Source organism: Oncorhynchus mykiss, chromosome 17 (genome assembly GCF_013265735.2).
Source record: "Oncorhynchus mykiss isolate Arlee chromosome 17, USDA_OmykA_1.1, whole genome shotgun sequence".
NCBI lineage: Eukaryota > Metazoa > Chordata > Actinopteri > Salmoniformes > Salmonidae > Oncorhynchus > Oncorhynchus mykiss.
In genome coordinates, this window is record NC_048581.1 from 64,062,869 (window position 1) to 64,080,342 (window position 17,474).

At 43.7% G+C, this 17,474-nt stretch overlaps 3 protein-coding genes across 3 annotated transcripts; all 3 read left to right on the plus strand.

The window, feature by feature from the left end:
- The first annotated feature begins 901 nt into the window (after positions 1–901).
- Positions 902–3,718, plus strand: fndc10 (fibronectin type III domain containing 10). The gene is made up of 2 exons (XM_021569359.2): positions 902–1,235; positions 1,487–3,718. The coding sequence occupies exon 2, from the start codon at positions 1,667–1,669 to the stop codon at positions 2,813–2,815; it is 1,149 nt and encodes a 382-aa protein (XP_021425034.2). The 5' UTR covers positions 902–1,235; positions 1,487–1,666; the 3' UTR covers positions 2,816–3,718.
- Positions 3,719–3,902: 184 nt separating this feature from the next.
- ssu72 (SSU72 homolog, RNA polymerase II CTD phosphatase) lies at positions 3,903–8,546 on the plus strand. Its single transcript, XM_021569360.2, has 5 exons — positions 3,903–4,212; positions 5,038–5,181; positions 6,790–6,929; positions 7,125–7,243; positions 7,624–8,546. Exons 1-5 carry the CDS (start codon positions 4,133–4,135, stop codon positions 7,723–7,725), a joined length of 585 nt encoding a protein of 194 aa, XP_021425035.1. The 5' UTR covers positions 3,903–4,132; the 3' UTR covers positions 7,726–8,546.
- A 3,502-nt stretch (positions 8,547–12,048) lies between these two features.
- On the plus strand, positions 12,049–16,570 carry LOC110494371 (transmembrane protein 240-like). The gene is made up of 4 exons (XM_021569361.2): positions 12,049–12,189; positions 12,475–12,581; positions 14,171–14,379; positions 15,730–16,570. Exons 1-4 carry the CDS (start codon positions 12,133–12,135, stop codon positions 15,882–15,884), a joined length of 528 nt encoding a protein of 175 aa, XP_021425036.1. The 5' UTR covers positions 12,049–12,132; the 3' UTR covers positions 15,885–16,570.
- The last annotated feature ends 904 nt before the right edge of the window (positions 16,571–17,474 follow it).

Below are 17,474 nucleotides of genomic sequence, written 5' to 3' on the forward strand. Positions count from 1 at the left end.
TCGTTAGCTCCCATTGTTCAGATGTAGAGAGGCATCATCAGACTAATTTACCCAGCATACCCCAGGGGCTTCCCAGGGGTCTTATTAAAACCATCCCATCCACTGATGCTGCAGTATTATTCATTAATCACACTGTTCCTGTCCTCTCCCTTGGCCCTACTAGCTTGCCTATTGTTTCCTTTTGGGAATGGAAAAATAATCATTATCTCCAATAACCTTGTCAGTGAACTGCTGAGTCGAATTGATCAGAAATTAAAATGAAATGCTCTCAAATTCAAGATCTTCATATATATGAAGCTTTTTGTGACCATTATATCTGCCAGTAGGTGTTGTTAGACTTGGAGTTGTATTACCTATAGGATGATTAGGCTCCTCATCACACAGCAATCAATGTGTATTTAGATTGTTGTAATCGAGCTCTGGTTATCCATGATCTGATCGTTCTAACGATGATACTATTTTAAAGAGGTTAAAAAGAGGTTGTACAACTAACCAGAAATTAATGTTTCCGAAAAAAATCTTCAGAAGTGTTTGAGTGTGAGCTAAAGAAACCTAGCTCTCTACAAGGTCTGCCGTTTAACTAGCGCCAGAATATTGTGGAACGTTATAGACCTATTATCAACTATCACCACTTGAGGTCGCTGTAGGTTTGGAAATAGCATCACATCAAAACCAACTACAGCCCTGGGTTACCACTGACAATATTCAAATGTCAGCGTAAGTAACATATACTAATCTCATTAATGTGTTAAAAACTGTTACCAGAGTTAATTGCTGCAAGTTTCATAGTCTTCTACAACACATTTTTTTTCCTGAAAATAGGACATTTGTTTTACAGGATAAAGATGCACAAGACAATATCCTCTAATGCATTTCCAATAAACTGCCTTGATAGCATGGACAAAAGACTACACACATCAGCCTTGAAGACTACATACAGCCTAACACCAAATGTGGGAAAGAGGAGAGGGAGGAAGGACGGATGGGTGGAAGGAAGGATGGAAAGGCACAAAAAAGTAACGGAAATGGTGTCAGGGAAATTAAGATTGGAGTGGGGATTTGAAATGATGACTCATGATGTAATTGACTGCTGATGACTAGGCTACAAACATTCTGACAGACACACACAAACACACACTTCCTCACAACAACCATCAAAGAAAGGAGGACAAGACTGGGCCAAATGTGATTAAAAAGATAACTGCCGCGGTCCTCGTTCTCGAAAACCCAGACATGTAAGTTATTTTCTCAAATAGCCAAAATGCATCTTACATTGATTTCCGTTACATTAACAATTGTAATCAGCGATGTGACCTATTTATTGGTTGGTTTAGTTGTGTGCATAACTAACATTACGTGTATGGATAAACAGATCAAGCATGCGTATCCAAGTGATAGCAGTCTGGCTCATTCTCTAATAGTGTGGATTGTAAACTATCAATCATCCAACTAGGTATATGATTGTTACTGTCTGCTTTTGTTGCAGATTGTTTTCGTGCTCTGCACCGGGGAGAGGCTACACCGCATTGTTGGTGTAAGACTGTTATGGAAGCCACATGACCCGGTACCTCTCTTTCTCTTCTCGGATCTCCGCTGACAATAACGGCGCAGTCCACTATCAATTTGCACTAAATACAGTGAGAGTGAACCTGTAAAACGGGAAGACATGAGAGGCCAACCGCGGCTGTCCCTGGTCGCCTTCTCGGCAGTGCTTCTCTGTCTGTGTCGCGCAACAATCGCAGTTTCCAACCAGACACGCGGCGGCCGCGATGCGCAATTACCATCAGCGTCAGCATCTTCATCAGACGAGGGAAGCGAGAAGGACGTGGATGTCTCCCCAAACTCTGGCCAACACCATAACTACGGTATTGATTATTTCAGTAAGAATGAAACTATGAGCACACCAAAGCTGGAGGGGGACCTCAGCTATAGGAATGGCACTTCATCCATCAACATCAGCAGAGGCAATACAGGAACCACTGTGATATCTGGCAGGCCAGACCATGTGCAAGGTGAAACAAGGTGGGTCATGGCCATGGAGGGAGAAGTGGCACCAATATGTGCCTACCGGGTAACAGATGGGGGAATCGGGGGGCGGTTGTGTTTTCGACACACACAGCAGGGGTTCAAGTGTCATCATGGAGACTGCCGGACTGTTCCGTCTCCAGGAGGGTCCCTGGTGGCCAATGTTCTGACCAATGGTAGCGTGCTGCTACAGTGGACATACGAAGGTCTGAGGGGAGAGGCTCAAGGGACAACCAAAGGAAACACAGCTGGATATGACCTAGATAAACAAGAGACTAAGACTAGAGGAACAAGTGTAGAGGGACAGAAAGGGGCTCCTAGGACAGGGCTTGGGGTAGAGAGCAGGATTTTGATTGCACCACCAAAGAGGGTATTCAGTGGACGACGGGTCAGAAGAGGTGGGTTTGCGCTGAGCTGCTGGTGGAATGGGAGCTACACCCAGTTTGAGTGCGCTGGTCTTCATCTTGGCTCCGGTTGCAGGGACTTCCTGCTGACTGAGCTCCATGAGAACGTCCCCTACCGCATCTGCCTACATCCGCTGGCCTCCACCCTGACCCCACCGCCCCACTCAGGAGGAGCAGGCCAAAGACAGGACCTGGGAGACTGCTTGGAGTTCACTGTCTCACCATTGGGCATGCAGGACATTGTGATCGCCATGACAACAGTGGGAGGAGCCATCTGTGTGATGCTGGTCATCATCTGCCTGTTGGTGGCATACATCACTGAGAACATCATGAGCCCCACGACACAGCACTCACACTCCACATACCACACACACTCTCACCACTAATGTCACTCACACACGCAAACACACGCACACACACGGGCACACACTTGTATCCTTGTTAAGCAATATCACACAAATGTATTTTACTCCCACATCTAAATCAATACACTAAAAACACATGTATGTAACATACAGTGATTGAACAACCACACACACATAATAGAAATCTCACACAGATTCAGGGCATCGCACCTTACACACGACTAAAATACATCATACCTGTGCAAGCTTGTGGAAGAACGATGAACTAAGCCTCCGAATAGACCACCACACTTTCAAATAGTATTAAATACTTTTCAAATGATAGGGCTCAGATAATTACATATCTGTTTGTGTGTGCATATTTTCCTCTCATGTGTATTTATCTCATAAGCCTTTCTGCTAGTAATCAACGTGTGCTGTGTTAGAGATAGTAAGATGGTAGTCGGTAGGCCTACCTAAGAGTGAAACATTGTCTACAGTTGAGCAGAGGAAAAACAAATGTGTACCAACCAGTATAAACCAGCATTTCTAAAGATGTCTCTATTTTTTTGGAGCCCAGTTATAGATTGGTTATGATTACCTCTGTTAAGTGCCAAATAATAAGTGCAAGCACAGTAGGTAATTTAATTAGTGCTTTCTTCATTTTTACCTCAGAGAGGATTCATTTAATTAATGTCAACAATTAACCCCCATGCAGCCAAGAATGATTCCTATTGCCATATCTTGTCATGGCTGTATGTCATAGACCTTCAACAGGCTGGTCTGCTTTGCAGTCTGCCAAATACTGTACCAAACCTCTATTTTAGGAGGCTCCGTGGAATCAATAAAACACACCGAATATGTGTGTATGTGTACCCGTGTACAGAAAATATTATTAATATTTGTATCTATCCGTCCATCGTACAAATAAAATATAGATGCCTATGCCTAGACTGTGTGCAATTAATAACGGATACATGTGGCACAGTTGCAGCCTGTATTTCAGCATCATCAGGGCTTGAGGACTGGTCGGGTCAGACTGGAGAAGTTTATGTTTGGATGACGTCATGGATGCACCATAAATGGCTTTGGTGTGAAGCCCTGCCCCCATATGACATCAGCTGTAAAACCTTGTGGATAAAACTCCCCGTCGCCATTTTAACAGGCTCACAGAAAGAAGGTTATCCGATTGCTTTGACTCATTTATATATACCCTGTTGTATTTGGTTGGTTAGTTAAAACGAAGGTCTTCCCTACAGTCTTTTTGTGATAGCTACATTTGTACCACGTTTAAACTAGTTGTGTGTAGTACTTTCTTAACATTCGATTGCTAGTTCTTTCAGAAAAATAGCATTCGCAATGCCGAGCCACCCGCTGCGCGTGGCGGTGGTGTGCTCGAGCAACCAGAACCGCAGCATGGAAGCGCACAACATCCTCAGGTAACATTACTGGAAGACAAACTACGACGACATGCCACGAAGCCGCAACTTTTGATTTTCAGCGGCCTGCTTTTTAAAAAACTTGGTTGAGAGCTCACCCTCCTCCACACAACAATGCAGTCTTGCTACGCCGACCGCAGTCTGTTTGCGGCAAACGACGGGTCGACGCATTTTATTACACTAATATGGCTAACTTCCATATTTTACAAGACTGAGACGTATAGGTCTTTATGAAGCTCAACTAATTACGAGTGTCACACATGGAGAAAGGGCGAATTTATTTTTCCTCGCCGGTGTTGACTACCGGAAGTAGGGCATGTTTAACTCAGTCGGCATAGCCGTCAGTCACTAGCTGGAAGTAACTAGAACAAACTGGTTAGAACTAGGTAGGCAACGAACCAGTCAATTACCTGAAATTGTAAAAATATGATTAGAACAAACATTGATACAAATAGTTAGACCTGCCATGCATCACCTAGAATTTACTGTCATGTTCTGGATTGTTCCATGAAAGGATCATAAAGCAATTTTCCCCCAACAGCCTCAAAATGAAAACTTTTTAGGCAGGGTAACACTAAAATAATACATCTTACGACTAATTTGTCATTTCACTGAGCTAAAAAAAACTGATGGAAAGAAAGGTAAGGAGAGCCTATTGGGTAATTACAGAAGATTCCTGCAATATGGCTCTTGTAATGAGAACTTCATTGATGATGACATCCATGCATTTCCCCTGCTGTGGTCTATACTTTTTGCATTGTATGTGCTGGTCTGAAAGTAACCATATTTTCCCGTTTCAATCTCTATTTCTTTCCGTTTCTATAGCAAACGTGGCTTTGACGTGCGCTCTTTTGGGACAGGGTCCCATGTGAAGCTACCTGGTCCAGCACCGGACAAGCCCAATGTGTATGACTTCAAAACGACTTATGAACAGATGTACAACGACCTGGTCCGCAAGGACAAGGAGCTGTATCCCCTGCACACTTGCATTCACACACACCTTAAACACAGCCCCATCTCTTCCATGTTTCCTTTCTTCAGTGAGTTATTCTCTTAATATTCACTGGAAATATACCAAATTATATGAATGAAAACATGAAGGGTCACTGTACATGGAGGTGCATGTTAAAGTTTGTGATTTTGTAGTAAAGGATGTCCTTCACTAACCTGATCCCAGATCTGTTTGTGTTCTTGCAAACACCGTTGCTGCACTTGTCGAGCCAAACATTGGCATGACAGTGAATGACATGGGAGTTTGCATGATGGCACATACAGACTGGCACTCAGGCTAGTCCTCACATTTTTTGTGAGATTTATCACATGACATCACATTGCTTTTTCTAACGAGTGGGCTGCATGAAAGATTTCACTTTTGACAGGTTCATGTAAACAAGTATCCATTTATCCTCTATAGCCAGGTAGGTTGTTTCTGGGCCCAGAAACCAGAAGATCTAGGGAAAATATCTCGGTCTTTCCATATCAGGACTAGAATGTAGACTATAAACAAAACATAAATGCTGGTTTGTTGAGCACTATGTATTTGACCCAACTAGTAGTCTGTGTAGTTTAAATATTGCATTGTAAATTGGCAAGGGCAAGTAGTCTGTGTAGTTTAAATCTTGCATTGTAAATTGGCAAGGGCACTACTGTTGATTGTGAACATTCATTCCTTCTGTGCTGTTTTAGTATATGCTTCCACATGTAAATAATTTAACCCCCTCCTTCCACTACAGGGCTCTCAACCAAACTCTTCAGAAAAATAAATTTTCCATTGAAGCCAAGTTCTTATCTTTGAAAAGGCATCAATTCATATAACAACTCTGGAGCCCACATGGTTCAACCTTAAATGGACTCCTACTGCTACACTTGGGATCTGAATCAAGTGGATAGGTGTAAGCAGGAAGGTGAACATTGGAGCTATTATCATATTGTAGATGCCAATAAAATCCTATCACATCTACTGAAGTGCATAGCAGGGTAGGGGCTAGCAATCCATTTGGGATTTAGCATAAGACTGAATTATTTGACACGGTTCTGTGTTAGAAGGTATGCTCACTTGTGTTTTAGATGTCAAAAAATTTTGGGGGGTACAACTGAGATATCTGCATGCTTGTAAAAAAAGAAAGGGGATATGTATGAATTGTTAGTGGAAACTTAACACTCCTTTCACTTCCCAAGTCCCTATTTTAGGAGTGTACAAGAGTTGACACGCATCCTTACAGTGCAGGCAAAGATTGGAGATCATTTCTGTAATATTTTCTTGACTTCATCTCCCTCTTTCTTCCAAAACCCAGCATATTTTCTCCAAATATAAAATTGTTAGGTGAGGAAGGTGAGTTTATCTAGAATACTGTACTGGTAGTTTATTAGATGCCAGTTACAATAGTTTTACAATAGTTATTTGAAGTTATTCAACTTCCAAAGATCATGTCTTTCATATGTTTTGGCCTCTAGAGGGTGTTGTCTAACTGGCGTGTCAATCTGAGACATTTGATATATTTTCATAGATCCCTTAATGTTTGAGGTCTTGTGTGTTGTCTCTCGTCTTGCTGTGTTCCTTGACCCTCAGCACCTCAGATACACGCAGAACGGAATCCTGCACATGTTGGACCGCAACAAGCGGATTAAGTCCCGACCCGAACGCTTCCAGAGCTGTAAGGACCAGTTTGACCTGGTCATCACCTGTGAGGAGAGGGTCTACGACCAAGTGCTGGAGGGTGAGGGGACTGGTGACCAGAAGGGTGGAGGGATTCACATGTCAAGTTATGAACTATTATAAATGGGGTTTAATGCATGTGAAATGCAACTGACATATTGAATACACTTCCATGAAAGCATGCATAACTATGAAGTTAGTCTAGCGCTAGGCCACTGTCTACATGTTGATCAACTATCACTACTCTCCCACTCAGACCTGAGCTCTCGGGAGCAGGAGACCTTCACGCCGGTTCACGTCATCAACGTGGACATCCAGGACAACCACGAGGAGGCAACACTGGGGGCTTTCCTCATCTGTGAGCTGTGTCAGTGTGTGAGTGTCTGTCTGCCTGACCCTACGCAGCTACAATCACACAGTTACTTTGTCATAGGGAATGCCAGTTTTTGTTATAGGAACATGGTATAATGGGGAGTCAGAGACTCTACTCCTGGGGTTCATGGTGGTCTTTTTTTCTACAGTGTTGATTGAGCTCTGCTAGATACATGATGGTTACATACAATACATGTACTTGAAGATGGTACACATGGCATTTTGTGGTGTTGGGATGATTGTGTTGAGAGACAGCAATGGTGCATGAGTTAGTGGTATGTCTCTGTGATTCTGTTAAACTGGGACTTAAATTGTATTTGATGCATTTGCCTTGCCCAGTGTAGCAGGTGTTGTGTTCAGACTGTCCCTTCTCCCCGTCTCAGATCCAGCACACCGATGACATGGAAAACGAGATGGACGAGCTGCTGCAAGAGTTTGAGGACAAGAGCAACAGGCCTTTCCTCCACACAGTCTGCTTCTACTGATGCGCCTGCTACCAAATCTGCAATATCATACGCCCCCTGACCAAACATGCACGTTTATACACAGACTCATGTACACTTCCGTATGAACTTACTGATTACTTTTCACACAGACCTACACAATGCTCAATCTCTGCTGTTGGTCAGGGCCGAGGGTGAAGGGATGGTTGCTTTCTCTATTAAGTGGACAGGCTCATCCCTCTTGCTCTGCCTTTCCTCCTTGGGGCCAAGGTGGGTCCAAAGTCCTCCCCCTATTCTATAGTGAAACCACTGACCTGCCTCCCCACAGAGAAATGCCTCTTTTGTCAAACATCCTCTACCTCCAAAGGAGGATTTTTTTTTTTTGTTCAAGTGTTGCACAGTGATGTGGATTGCAAAGCAACATTGATTTAAGTTCCTTTTAAAGAAAGAATATATTTTTTATTTTAAGTATACTTTGTCACATTTACTCTTGATTGTGGAGAGTAGTAGTGTTTACGGGATAGAGTGGAGACGGTTTAGGTATGAATGTGTTTCAGTGTGTGACTGTATCTGAGTGTGTACCAGTAGTTAATTAGGAATTAATCTAAATAGGGGGCTATATAATGAACAACCAAATAGAGACTTCAAGGTTCTCATTTTGCCCTCTTAATTTACGTTATGTATGATTCATATTTAAAAACCAGATTTGCTACCTTTTTCAGGGAGGAATATTTTTTTCTTTTGTAAATTGAAAAGAATGAAAACATTAATTATTTGCAAGCTGAGGACTCAGTCCATAGTGCCTGAATATTTCTGTATGTACATATGAATCCAATGAATGAATAAACATGTCTAGAAAAACATTTGAATAATTGACTGTCCTTTTTAGTGTTGCACATTTTTTTTTCTTAGTTTAGTCAAGTAGCAGAAGCTCTTATTCAGGGAGTACCAGTACCGAGTCGATGTGCAGGGGTACGAGGTAATTAAGCTAGCTATGTACATATAGGTAGGGATAAAGTGTCTAGGCAATGGTATAGATAAAGTGAGCTGTAGCAGCAGCGTAATTGGTGAGGGTGTGTGAGGCGTCAGTATGCATATGTGTGGATGTTATGTGTGTTAGGGAGTATGTAGTGTCAGTAAGTATGTGTGTGTGTGGGTAGAGTCCACTGTTGTGCATAGTCAGTGCAAGAGTTCATCAAAATTTAAAAAATCAATGCAGGTAGTTGAGGTAGCCATTTGATTAGCTATTTAGCAGTCTTATGGCTTGGGGGTAGAAGCTGTTCAGGGTCCTTTTGGTTCCCGACTTGGTGCACTGGTAGCACTTGCTGTGTGGTAGCAGAGAGAACAGACTATGGCTTAGGTGGCTGGAGTCTTTGACAATTTGTTGGGCCTTCCTCTGATACCACCTGGTATAGAGGTCTTGGACGGCAGGGAGCTCGGCCCCAGTGATATACTGCGCCGTACTCACAACCCTCTGTAGCGTCTTTCAGTCGGGTTCCTTGCAGTTACCTTACCAAGCAGTGATGCAACTGTCGTGCCCTCTTCACAACTGTGTGGGTGTGTGGACCATATTAATTTGTTAGTGATGTGGACACTGACGATCTTGACCCACTCCACCATAGCCCCATCGATGTGGATGGGGGAGTACTCCCTTTTCCATTTCCTGTAGTTAACGAACAGGCCCTTTGTCTTTCTCACGTTGAGGGAGAGGTTGTTGTCCTGGCACCACACTGCCAGGTCTCTGACCTCCTACCTATAGGCTGCCTCATCGTCGTCAGTGATCAGTCCTACCACCGTTGTGTCACCAGCTCTTTGTGGGTGACAGGGAGTACAGAAGGAGACTAACCACACACCCCTGAGGGGCCCTGTGGTGATGGTCAGCGTGGCGGATGTGTTGTTGCCTACCCTCACCGCCTGGGAGGCGCCCCGTCAAGAAGTCCAGGATCGAGTTGCAGAGGGAGGTGTTTAGTCCCAGGGTCCTGAGCTTAGTAATGAGCTTGGAGGGGATTATGGTGTTGAATGCTGAGCTGTAGTCAATGAACAGCATTCTTACATAGCTATTAATTTTGTCCAGGTGGGTGAGGGCAGTGTGGAGTGCAATAGAGATTGCATAATCTGTGGATCTGTTGCTTGAGGCAGCATGCGAATTCTAGTGGGTCCAGGGTGTCTGAGATGACGGTGTTGTGAGTCATGACCAGCCTTTCAAAGCATTTCATGGCTATAGATGTGAGTGCTACAGGGCGATATTCATTTAGGCAGGTTACCTTGGTGTTCTTGGGCATGTGGGACATGGTGGTCTGCTTAAAACAAGTTGGTATTACAGACCTGGTCAGGGATAGGTTGAAAATGTCAGTGAAGACACTTGCCAGCTGGTCAGCACATGCTCTGCGTACGCCTCTCTGCATGCAGTTGGAAGATTTTAATCAACAAATGTACCTTGTCAAGGTTCTATAGCCCAATGACAGCATTCATAAAGAATGCAGTGAGAATCAATTGTATCCTCTTCCATCTGCTCATGTCCATATGGCAACATGATACTATGTGTACCATTTCAAATGTGTTTTGCCCTACTAGGCCATTTTAATCACTTACCTAAGACATTGTCAGCATGCCCAACTAACATTTTGTTCTGTCCTGATCTTACTCCAATTTCACTGATTAATGATAAGCAATACAATTGTTATATTCAGTGCACAGAAACAATTGAGTGGCTGGGACACAGTGTAGCCTGGCTCACCTTGAATTGCACATGGAACATAATAATGTCAGAGAGTATGATTTGATTGATGCGGCAGTTTGTTCATACTGATAGAGGGAAGGATGGGAGGGCTGCAAGGTCACTGATTTATGGTTAATGCTAAAAGGAAATTCCCCAGAGACAAAGCTAGGGTTAAACTAAAGTGACAGTCCCATATCCTAACCTCCCTCTGTCATCTCTAGTAACATAAATGGATAAATGACTTTGTCCTTGCCATACATGAGCTACAATAGCACTATAGGACCAGGGTTTTTTGTTTGTCATAGACTATTTAATAAACGTGATTCTGTGACATTTTAGATTTCACGTGACTGGCATACGAAATATGGTGGAAACTCGGACTTCCCATAGCCCATGCTAAACCAATCCAATGTGTTTGCATGCGTCGGGAGAACAGAGAACTTTGAGAGTCACTATACAGGCCTTCTGTCTACAAAGCCACACCATCAACAACACAGGTCCAATCTGGCTCGTATTGGTGTTGACTGCGGTGCTGTCCACGACCGTGGTGCTGAATCCACATCCGCTGGTCGCGGTGCTGTCCATGTTGCTTATGTGTGCACCCTTATAAGGACACTGTGACACTTGGATTTCCTGCAGGTTTGAGAGTCAGGACAACATTAAGAAAAATCATTTAAATTTGTGACATTCTATTAATCCCTATTGGCCGGGCCTATTGAACGAGCTGGCATTCCCATGGCCCCAATCCACTCAAGCCTAATTCATCTTCCTCTTGCTTGCTTTTCCCTGATAGACATAAGCAATACAGTTAATTTTGTCACAAACGAAGCCTAGCCCCCACAAAATGGTGCGGCATACATTATTTGAACTGCAACGTCAGAGAGAGACAGATAGAGAGAGAGAGATTGAGAGAGAGATAGAGAAGTGTACATATCCGTTTATATCAATCGTTGTTTATTAATGTTGAAGCATGCTATCATCATCATTATCATACGCTCAAACCTTGACCTATGAATAGGCGTGCCTAAGCTACTAAACTGCTTCATTTATCTAAAGACAAACGGGCGGAAATTGATACAGCCTTTAAAAAAAATGCCTCAGCTAAATAAATACTGGAATGCACAAGGAGGGACCGTTCTTTCTTTCAGCTGCGCCAAAGTAGCACATGTTGGACTATAATAATTTATAGATAGCATGACAGTAAACAAGCAACTGCTAGAGGGAGCTAACACGGAAAACGATTTGATACGAGAAGAAAACATGCATCGATACCTCCTTTCCTAATGCTAGTGGATGCGTCTAGGTAAATAAGCTAGGCTACACCAGGAACAATGTGCAGTGGCGGCGGTCATCACAACAACGCATGGATAGCGACCTCATCCTGCCAGCTTCTGTGTTGCGGTGCTCTGGAATTGCCTAATAACAATCTCATTTCTGACATAGGCTACAGCTTTCACAACGCACCACGCCTCCTCATCATTGAACGCACCTCGATTAACCATCTTCGCCAGTGCACAGTGTGCTTTTCAAAGGGGAGCAAAAGAGAGGCTGATCCGCATCTCCTCATGTCGCGGAGAAAGGAACATTGGATAGACGAGGCAAGGATGGGTGGTTTGACACTGATTCTGCATCCATGAGCGCCTTCACTTCCAACAGAGTGTTGTTTTTTGGACCAGGTACCACTGGATAGTTCTGGTGAGAGAGAAAGAAACTGCTGTTAAGAAGTTTGGATGCAAATGGCCACAACCACCATGATCTTTATGATTTTGGGGGCTTCACTTGTGATGGTAAGAACACCGTTATGCACATTCCCGCTCTCCCTTATGTGTAACAATGTAACGTTTTAAAAGTTGTCAAATTGATATTTCAATAAACGTAGACATCAACGTGGCCTAGCTACGCGCGGCTACATAATCTATAAACAAACTGTCAATGGAAAACAATTTATCTGGAGTCAGTGAATTTTTAGAATGTACATTTTTGTTTGTCATTAACTTGAGAAGTCTGGCAACATATGGTGTTATGGGAATGTAGCTCGTTTTGTCCCAGTTTACTTATATGGTTCTTTTCAGGCAGTAGCGTGTCTAACGGACATGAACGCTCTACTAGACCGCTTTCACAACTACATCTTACCACATTTACGAGGGGAGGACCGCGTCTGCCATTGCAACTGTGGAAGGTAAAACCCACTTTTAAAAAATTATGCAATTTAAAGTTGTGCAAAACAAGAGCATGAGTAAACCATTGCTTTGAAACTTCAGGTGATGTATAGTGCACTGTTTATGGCAATGGTCCATCGTCATTTCATGTTGTTTGTTATAGGACAAACATAGTTGACTCCTGTATTTGTTGACTCACCTCAGAGGTTTGATCACTGGCGAACTAGTGATGTAAAGCATCTGCGATAATGTGTTTTCTGCATGTTGTCTAGCTCCTATCACTTTCATCATCTAATTACAGTCTGCACATCAATGATGTATGGAACAGCTGTGACCTATGTTGAACTATGCTCCTGTCCATGATGGAAATTACTCTGGCTCAACATTCCTACAGTGTGACAGAGTCACATTGAAACACAGGTCACCTGTTATGTTTTTAGTCTACTCCTTAGGCCCACATCTTAGTCATCACTGACAGTTTAAATAAAATGAAAAACGATTTGTTTGGGGCTTTACAAAAAAAATGTAACTTCAATCATTTTAATGTTACTGAAAACAACTGTATCTGTCGGTGGGTTGATTTTCCTGTGAACAACATTACTCACTCCTGCAGGCAGCCATACCTCCCCCTCCCTCCCACTCAGACCTGTTATGAGCTATGGGATGTGAGTGAGTGAGTGAGTGAGTGAGTGAGTGAGTGAGTGAGTGAGTGAGTGAGTGAGTGAGTGAGTGAGTGAGTGAGTGAGAGAGAGAGAGAGAGAGAGAGATGATTAGACAGTGTAGGAGAGCAGCAGGAAGCATGTCAATAAAGCTTTGTGAATTTAATCATGTGTTTGAGTGGGATAGAGCTGAAGACAGGAAAAAAGAGAGAGGCATATTGAGACCTCCCAGATATTAATGAGTTGTCAGGGTTCTGGATAGCAATATCTTTCACTCTCTCACATGCTTCCTTAGGTTCTCTTTTCCCACTTGTTTGTGCACATCACATCCTCCTTTTTTTGTTGCCACATACCTCTCTCCCTTGACCTTTCTGCCCACCTCAACACTCTCTTCTTGCTGCTATGGTTTCTCTCTACTGGAAGTGATGCCTGCAGCCCAGTAGGAGAGGGAGTTGGTCCACATGCATCCCCGCACCCCAACTCCCATGGGGCAGCGAGGCCAGCTGTTAGTGATGCGTTTCCTGTGCTGTCCTCCAGCTGCAGCTGTTCACCTCTCAGTGATGGGGCTGACAGCAGCACACCCACCCAACCCATCCATCCATCTCACTCACCCAAAGCACTACAGCAAAGCATATGGAACCACACACAGCCTAACCATATACAGTATGCTCTAAATATGGTAGATCTAATTACTCCCTTATGTAATTGTCTCCCTCAATGCACTTTTTCTTCATTTTCTTTTCTACTTCTTCCTCTCCCCACTCTACCACTCTACCACTCTGTCCTCCCGTCCCTCCTCTCTTCTCTCGCTTTCCTCCCTCACCTTTTCCTCCCTTCCCTCTCCACTGTGTCCTGCGTTCCCTCCTTTCTTCTTCCCGTCTCCTCATCTCCCTCCATTGTCTCCTCTTTTCTACTCTCCTCTCCCTGTGTCCCCTCCCTCTGGGCTTCAGGCACCATGTCCACTATGTGATCCCGTACGATGGGGACCAGTCTCTGGTAGACTCGGCAGAGAACTACTTTGTGAGTGATAGCGTGACCAAGCAGGAGCTGGACCTGATGCTGGGGCTGCTGCTGGGCTTCCTCCTCAGCTGGTTACTGCTGTGGCTGGACGGGGCGCTGCACGCTGCCCTCAGGGCCTGGAGGGCCAAACAGCACCATGGTGAGTAAGCAGGAGGAACAACCACACAGGAGGGCTCTGACAGGCAGAGAGACACTTTGTATGGGGAGCTGGTCCAAAAATGCTGACACAACACTGGAGGAGCTCTGGGTTTGAAAACAGTAGCAGTAGAAAGTTACTAAGGAATACAGATTTATCTTCATGGGGTGGGGGGGAAATAGGATGCTCTTTGGGTGAGTGAGGGAATAGACAGGAGAATAATAGTCTGAAGGTGCAGAGGTATGATCTCTCAACTTTTAAACTTATTTGGATTAGCTTTGTTTGATGAAAACTGCAGTGTCGTGGGAGCCTCAGTTCCAGAGACTACAGTACAGTGTGTAAACCTGTCTACGGTTCGATGGCATTTATGTGTGACTCAGCCATCGACCTACTTTATCACAGTATTCCCTAGCTCGCTGCTGTTTTTCTTTTGATTTTCTATATGTCATTTTAGGTCAGCATTGTTTTCAGGCTTAGATATGGACAGCAGGATTTTTTTACCCCTCAGATTTCTATATGAAACTGTTGGCACTGATATAGTCATCATACATTCTTCTCCTTTAGTCTAGTCACAGTTTTTCCCGTGTGTAGATTTTTCTCTTCATATTTCTATATTCAGTTGTGGGATTAGTATAATTCACACCCAGAGCTGCTTGTCGTGTAGGAAGTGATGGGGGTGGTTGGCAAAGAGGTGCAGAAATGAGTCATATACAGTATAGGGATTCAAAATCATATATTTTCTAATGGATATTTCCTCTCTTGCACACAAGCACACGCTTGCATGTGCACACAAACAGCGTTCATTTTATTGTCCGTAGTTTTAAAACTGTGAGTTCAGAGTAGACCTACTGCAATGTTTCAGTGTCTTGGGATTTCTCTCTCCTCTGTACAGATTCTGAATCCCTCTCCCACGCTTAAAATTCACTATTTCTCTCTCCCTGTCTTTCTCGATTTCCCTCCCATCACACCAATCAAATTCATGTAATTTAATTCTCCCCCATCGCCTGTCTCTCCTGTGAAACGTCTGCGGGCTTTATTAGTATGGCGGAGATGTCTCATCCTCTCTCCATCTCTCCTTTCTGCTCTACACTCACTGCTCTCCGTTTCCCTGCTCTTTTTCCCTGTCTCTCAGCCCATGGTGTCCTCAGACTTAAATTAGATGAGTCAATTTGGATCACACCTCCATTCTCAGATATAAATACCCCACACCCATGAGCCACACACATATACACAAACTGCACACTCGCACACAAATTAAATGGAGGACAAATCCTTCATCTTTCAATCACACATTTAATGTTGTCTATGTCCCGTCTTCCCGGCCCCCTACTTTCTTTCCTTTACTGTGTCCAGATGTGTTCTCCTGGTCATGGGTTCCCCGCTTCTGTAACCTGAGAGACCTGGGGAGACGGGTGCACCTGAGGAAGCTGGAGGACTCCAGTGGGAACATGGTGCACATTAAGCAGAAGCTGTACCACAATGGACACCCCAGCCCTCGTAACCTCTGAGAGCCATTGCACATTGGACAGCCCAGCCCACGCCACCTCTGCGAGCCATGGCACAACGGCCACCCCATTCCACATCACCTCTGAGAGCAATGAGCTGGCTGAGACAGGCTGAGACCTGCTGTCAACTGACCAACCAGACTTCAGCCGCATGGGCAACTAAACAATGACTATTCAAGATATACCCTTCAAACCATACTGTTTCTTATGGACACTGGATAGAGCACTTTCTCAAGTGACCCCATGGTCTTTACCCACAGTGCACTCCTCACCCTCCATATTTTATGTAAAAAGATTGTAGTTAATGAGAATCCATTTAGGAGGGCGTAAGCAATTTTCCAGAGTGTGTTTGTTTTTCAAAATAGTTATATATATTATATATTTAGTTTTAGAATGTCAATTTTGCTAGAAGTGGGGATAGGGTGTATTCATTATTTTGCTTTTGTTTTGTCAGTTTGTAGAAAAATGTGTTTATTTTGCCTGAAGATGTCAGTTTTGAAGTTAGAATATTTATTTTGCTCGAGGTTGTTTATTATTGACAGGGGTTTGTGTATTGGAAGAGGTACACTATATATGCAAAAGTATGTGGACACCACTTAAAATTAGTGGATTCGGCTATTTCAGCCACACCCATTGCTGATAGGTGTATAAAATCGAACACACAATCACCATAGACAAATATTGGCAGTAGAATGGCCTTACTGAAGAGCTCAGTTACTTTCAACGTGGCACCGTCATAAGATGCCACCTTTCCAACAAATCAGTTTGTAAAATGTCGAACACCTTTGGGATTAATTGGAACGCCGACTGTGAGCATGGCCTAATCGCCCAACATCAGTGCCCGAACACACTAATGCTCTTGTGGCTGAGTGGAAGCAAGTCCCCGCACTAATGTTCCAACATCTAGTGGAAAGCCTTCCCAGAAGAGTGGAGGCTGTTATAGTAGCAAAGGGGGACCAACTCCATATTAATACCCATGATTTTGGAATGAGATGTTCGACAAGCAGGTGTCCACATACTTTTGGTCATGTATTGTACTTTGTGTCTATTTTAGAAACTTTTCATGTAAAAACTGTACTAAATGGGGGCCTAGGGGACGGAATGGAATTATAAATCATTAGGGGTGGGTAAGAGAACGGAAATGCTGCCTGCTTGTCTAACTGTGTGGTGTGTACAGTATATGCAATGTGTTAATATTGAAGAACCATGAGTAAAGGCATGGTTGTGTGTGTGTGTGTGTGTGTGTGTGTGTGTGTGGTGTGTGGTGTGTGGTGTGTGTGTGTGTGTGTGTGTGTGTGTGTGTGTTTTTTTTTTTACGGGTTACAGAATTTCTTTGATATTTTGTCCAAAGGGTCATCACCATGGAAACCTGGAGACGAAATTCCAAGACTGAGAGTTTCACTCAGGAGCTCTATATAGTTGACAAAACACTTTACACTGAACAGCCAGTTGTAGAGCGCCTCCATCATGGTAGCTTAGAAAGGCACTTCCTGTGGTATATGTAAGCAATAAGGCCCGAGGGGGTGTGGTATATGGCCAATATACCATGGCTAAGGGCTGTTCATATGAACGACGCAATGCGGAGTGCCTGGA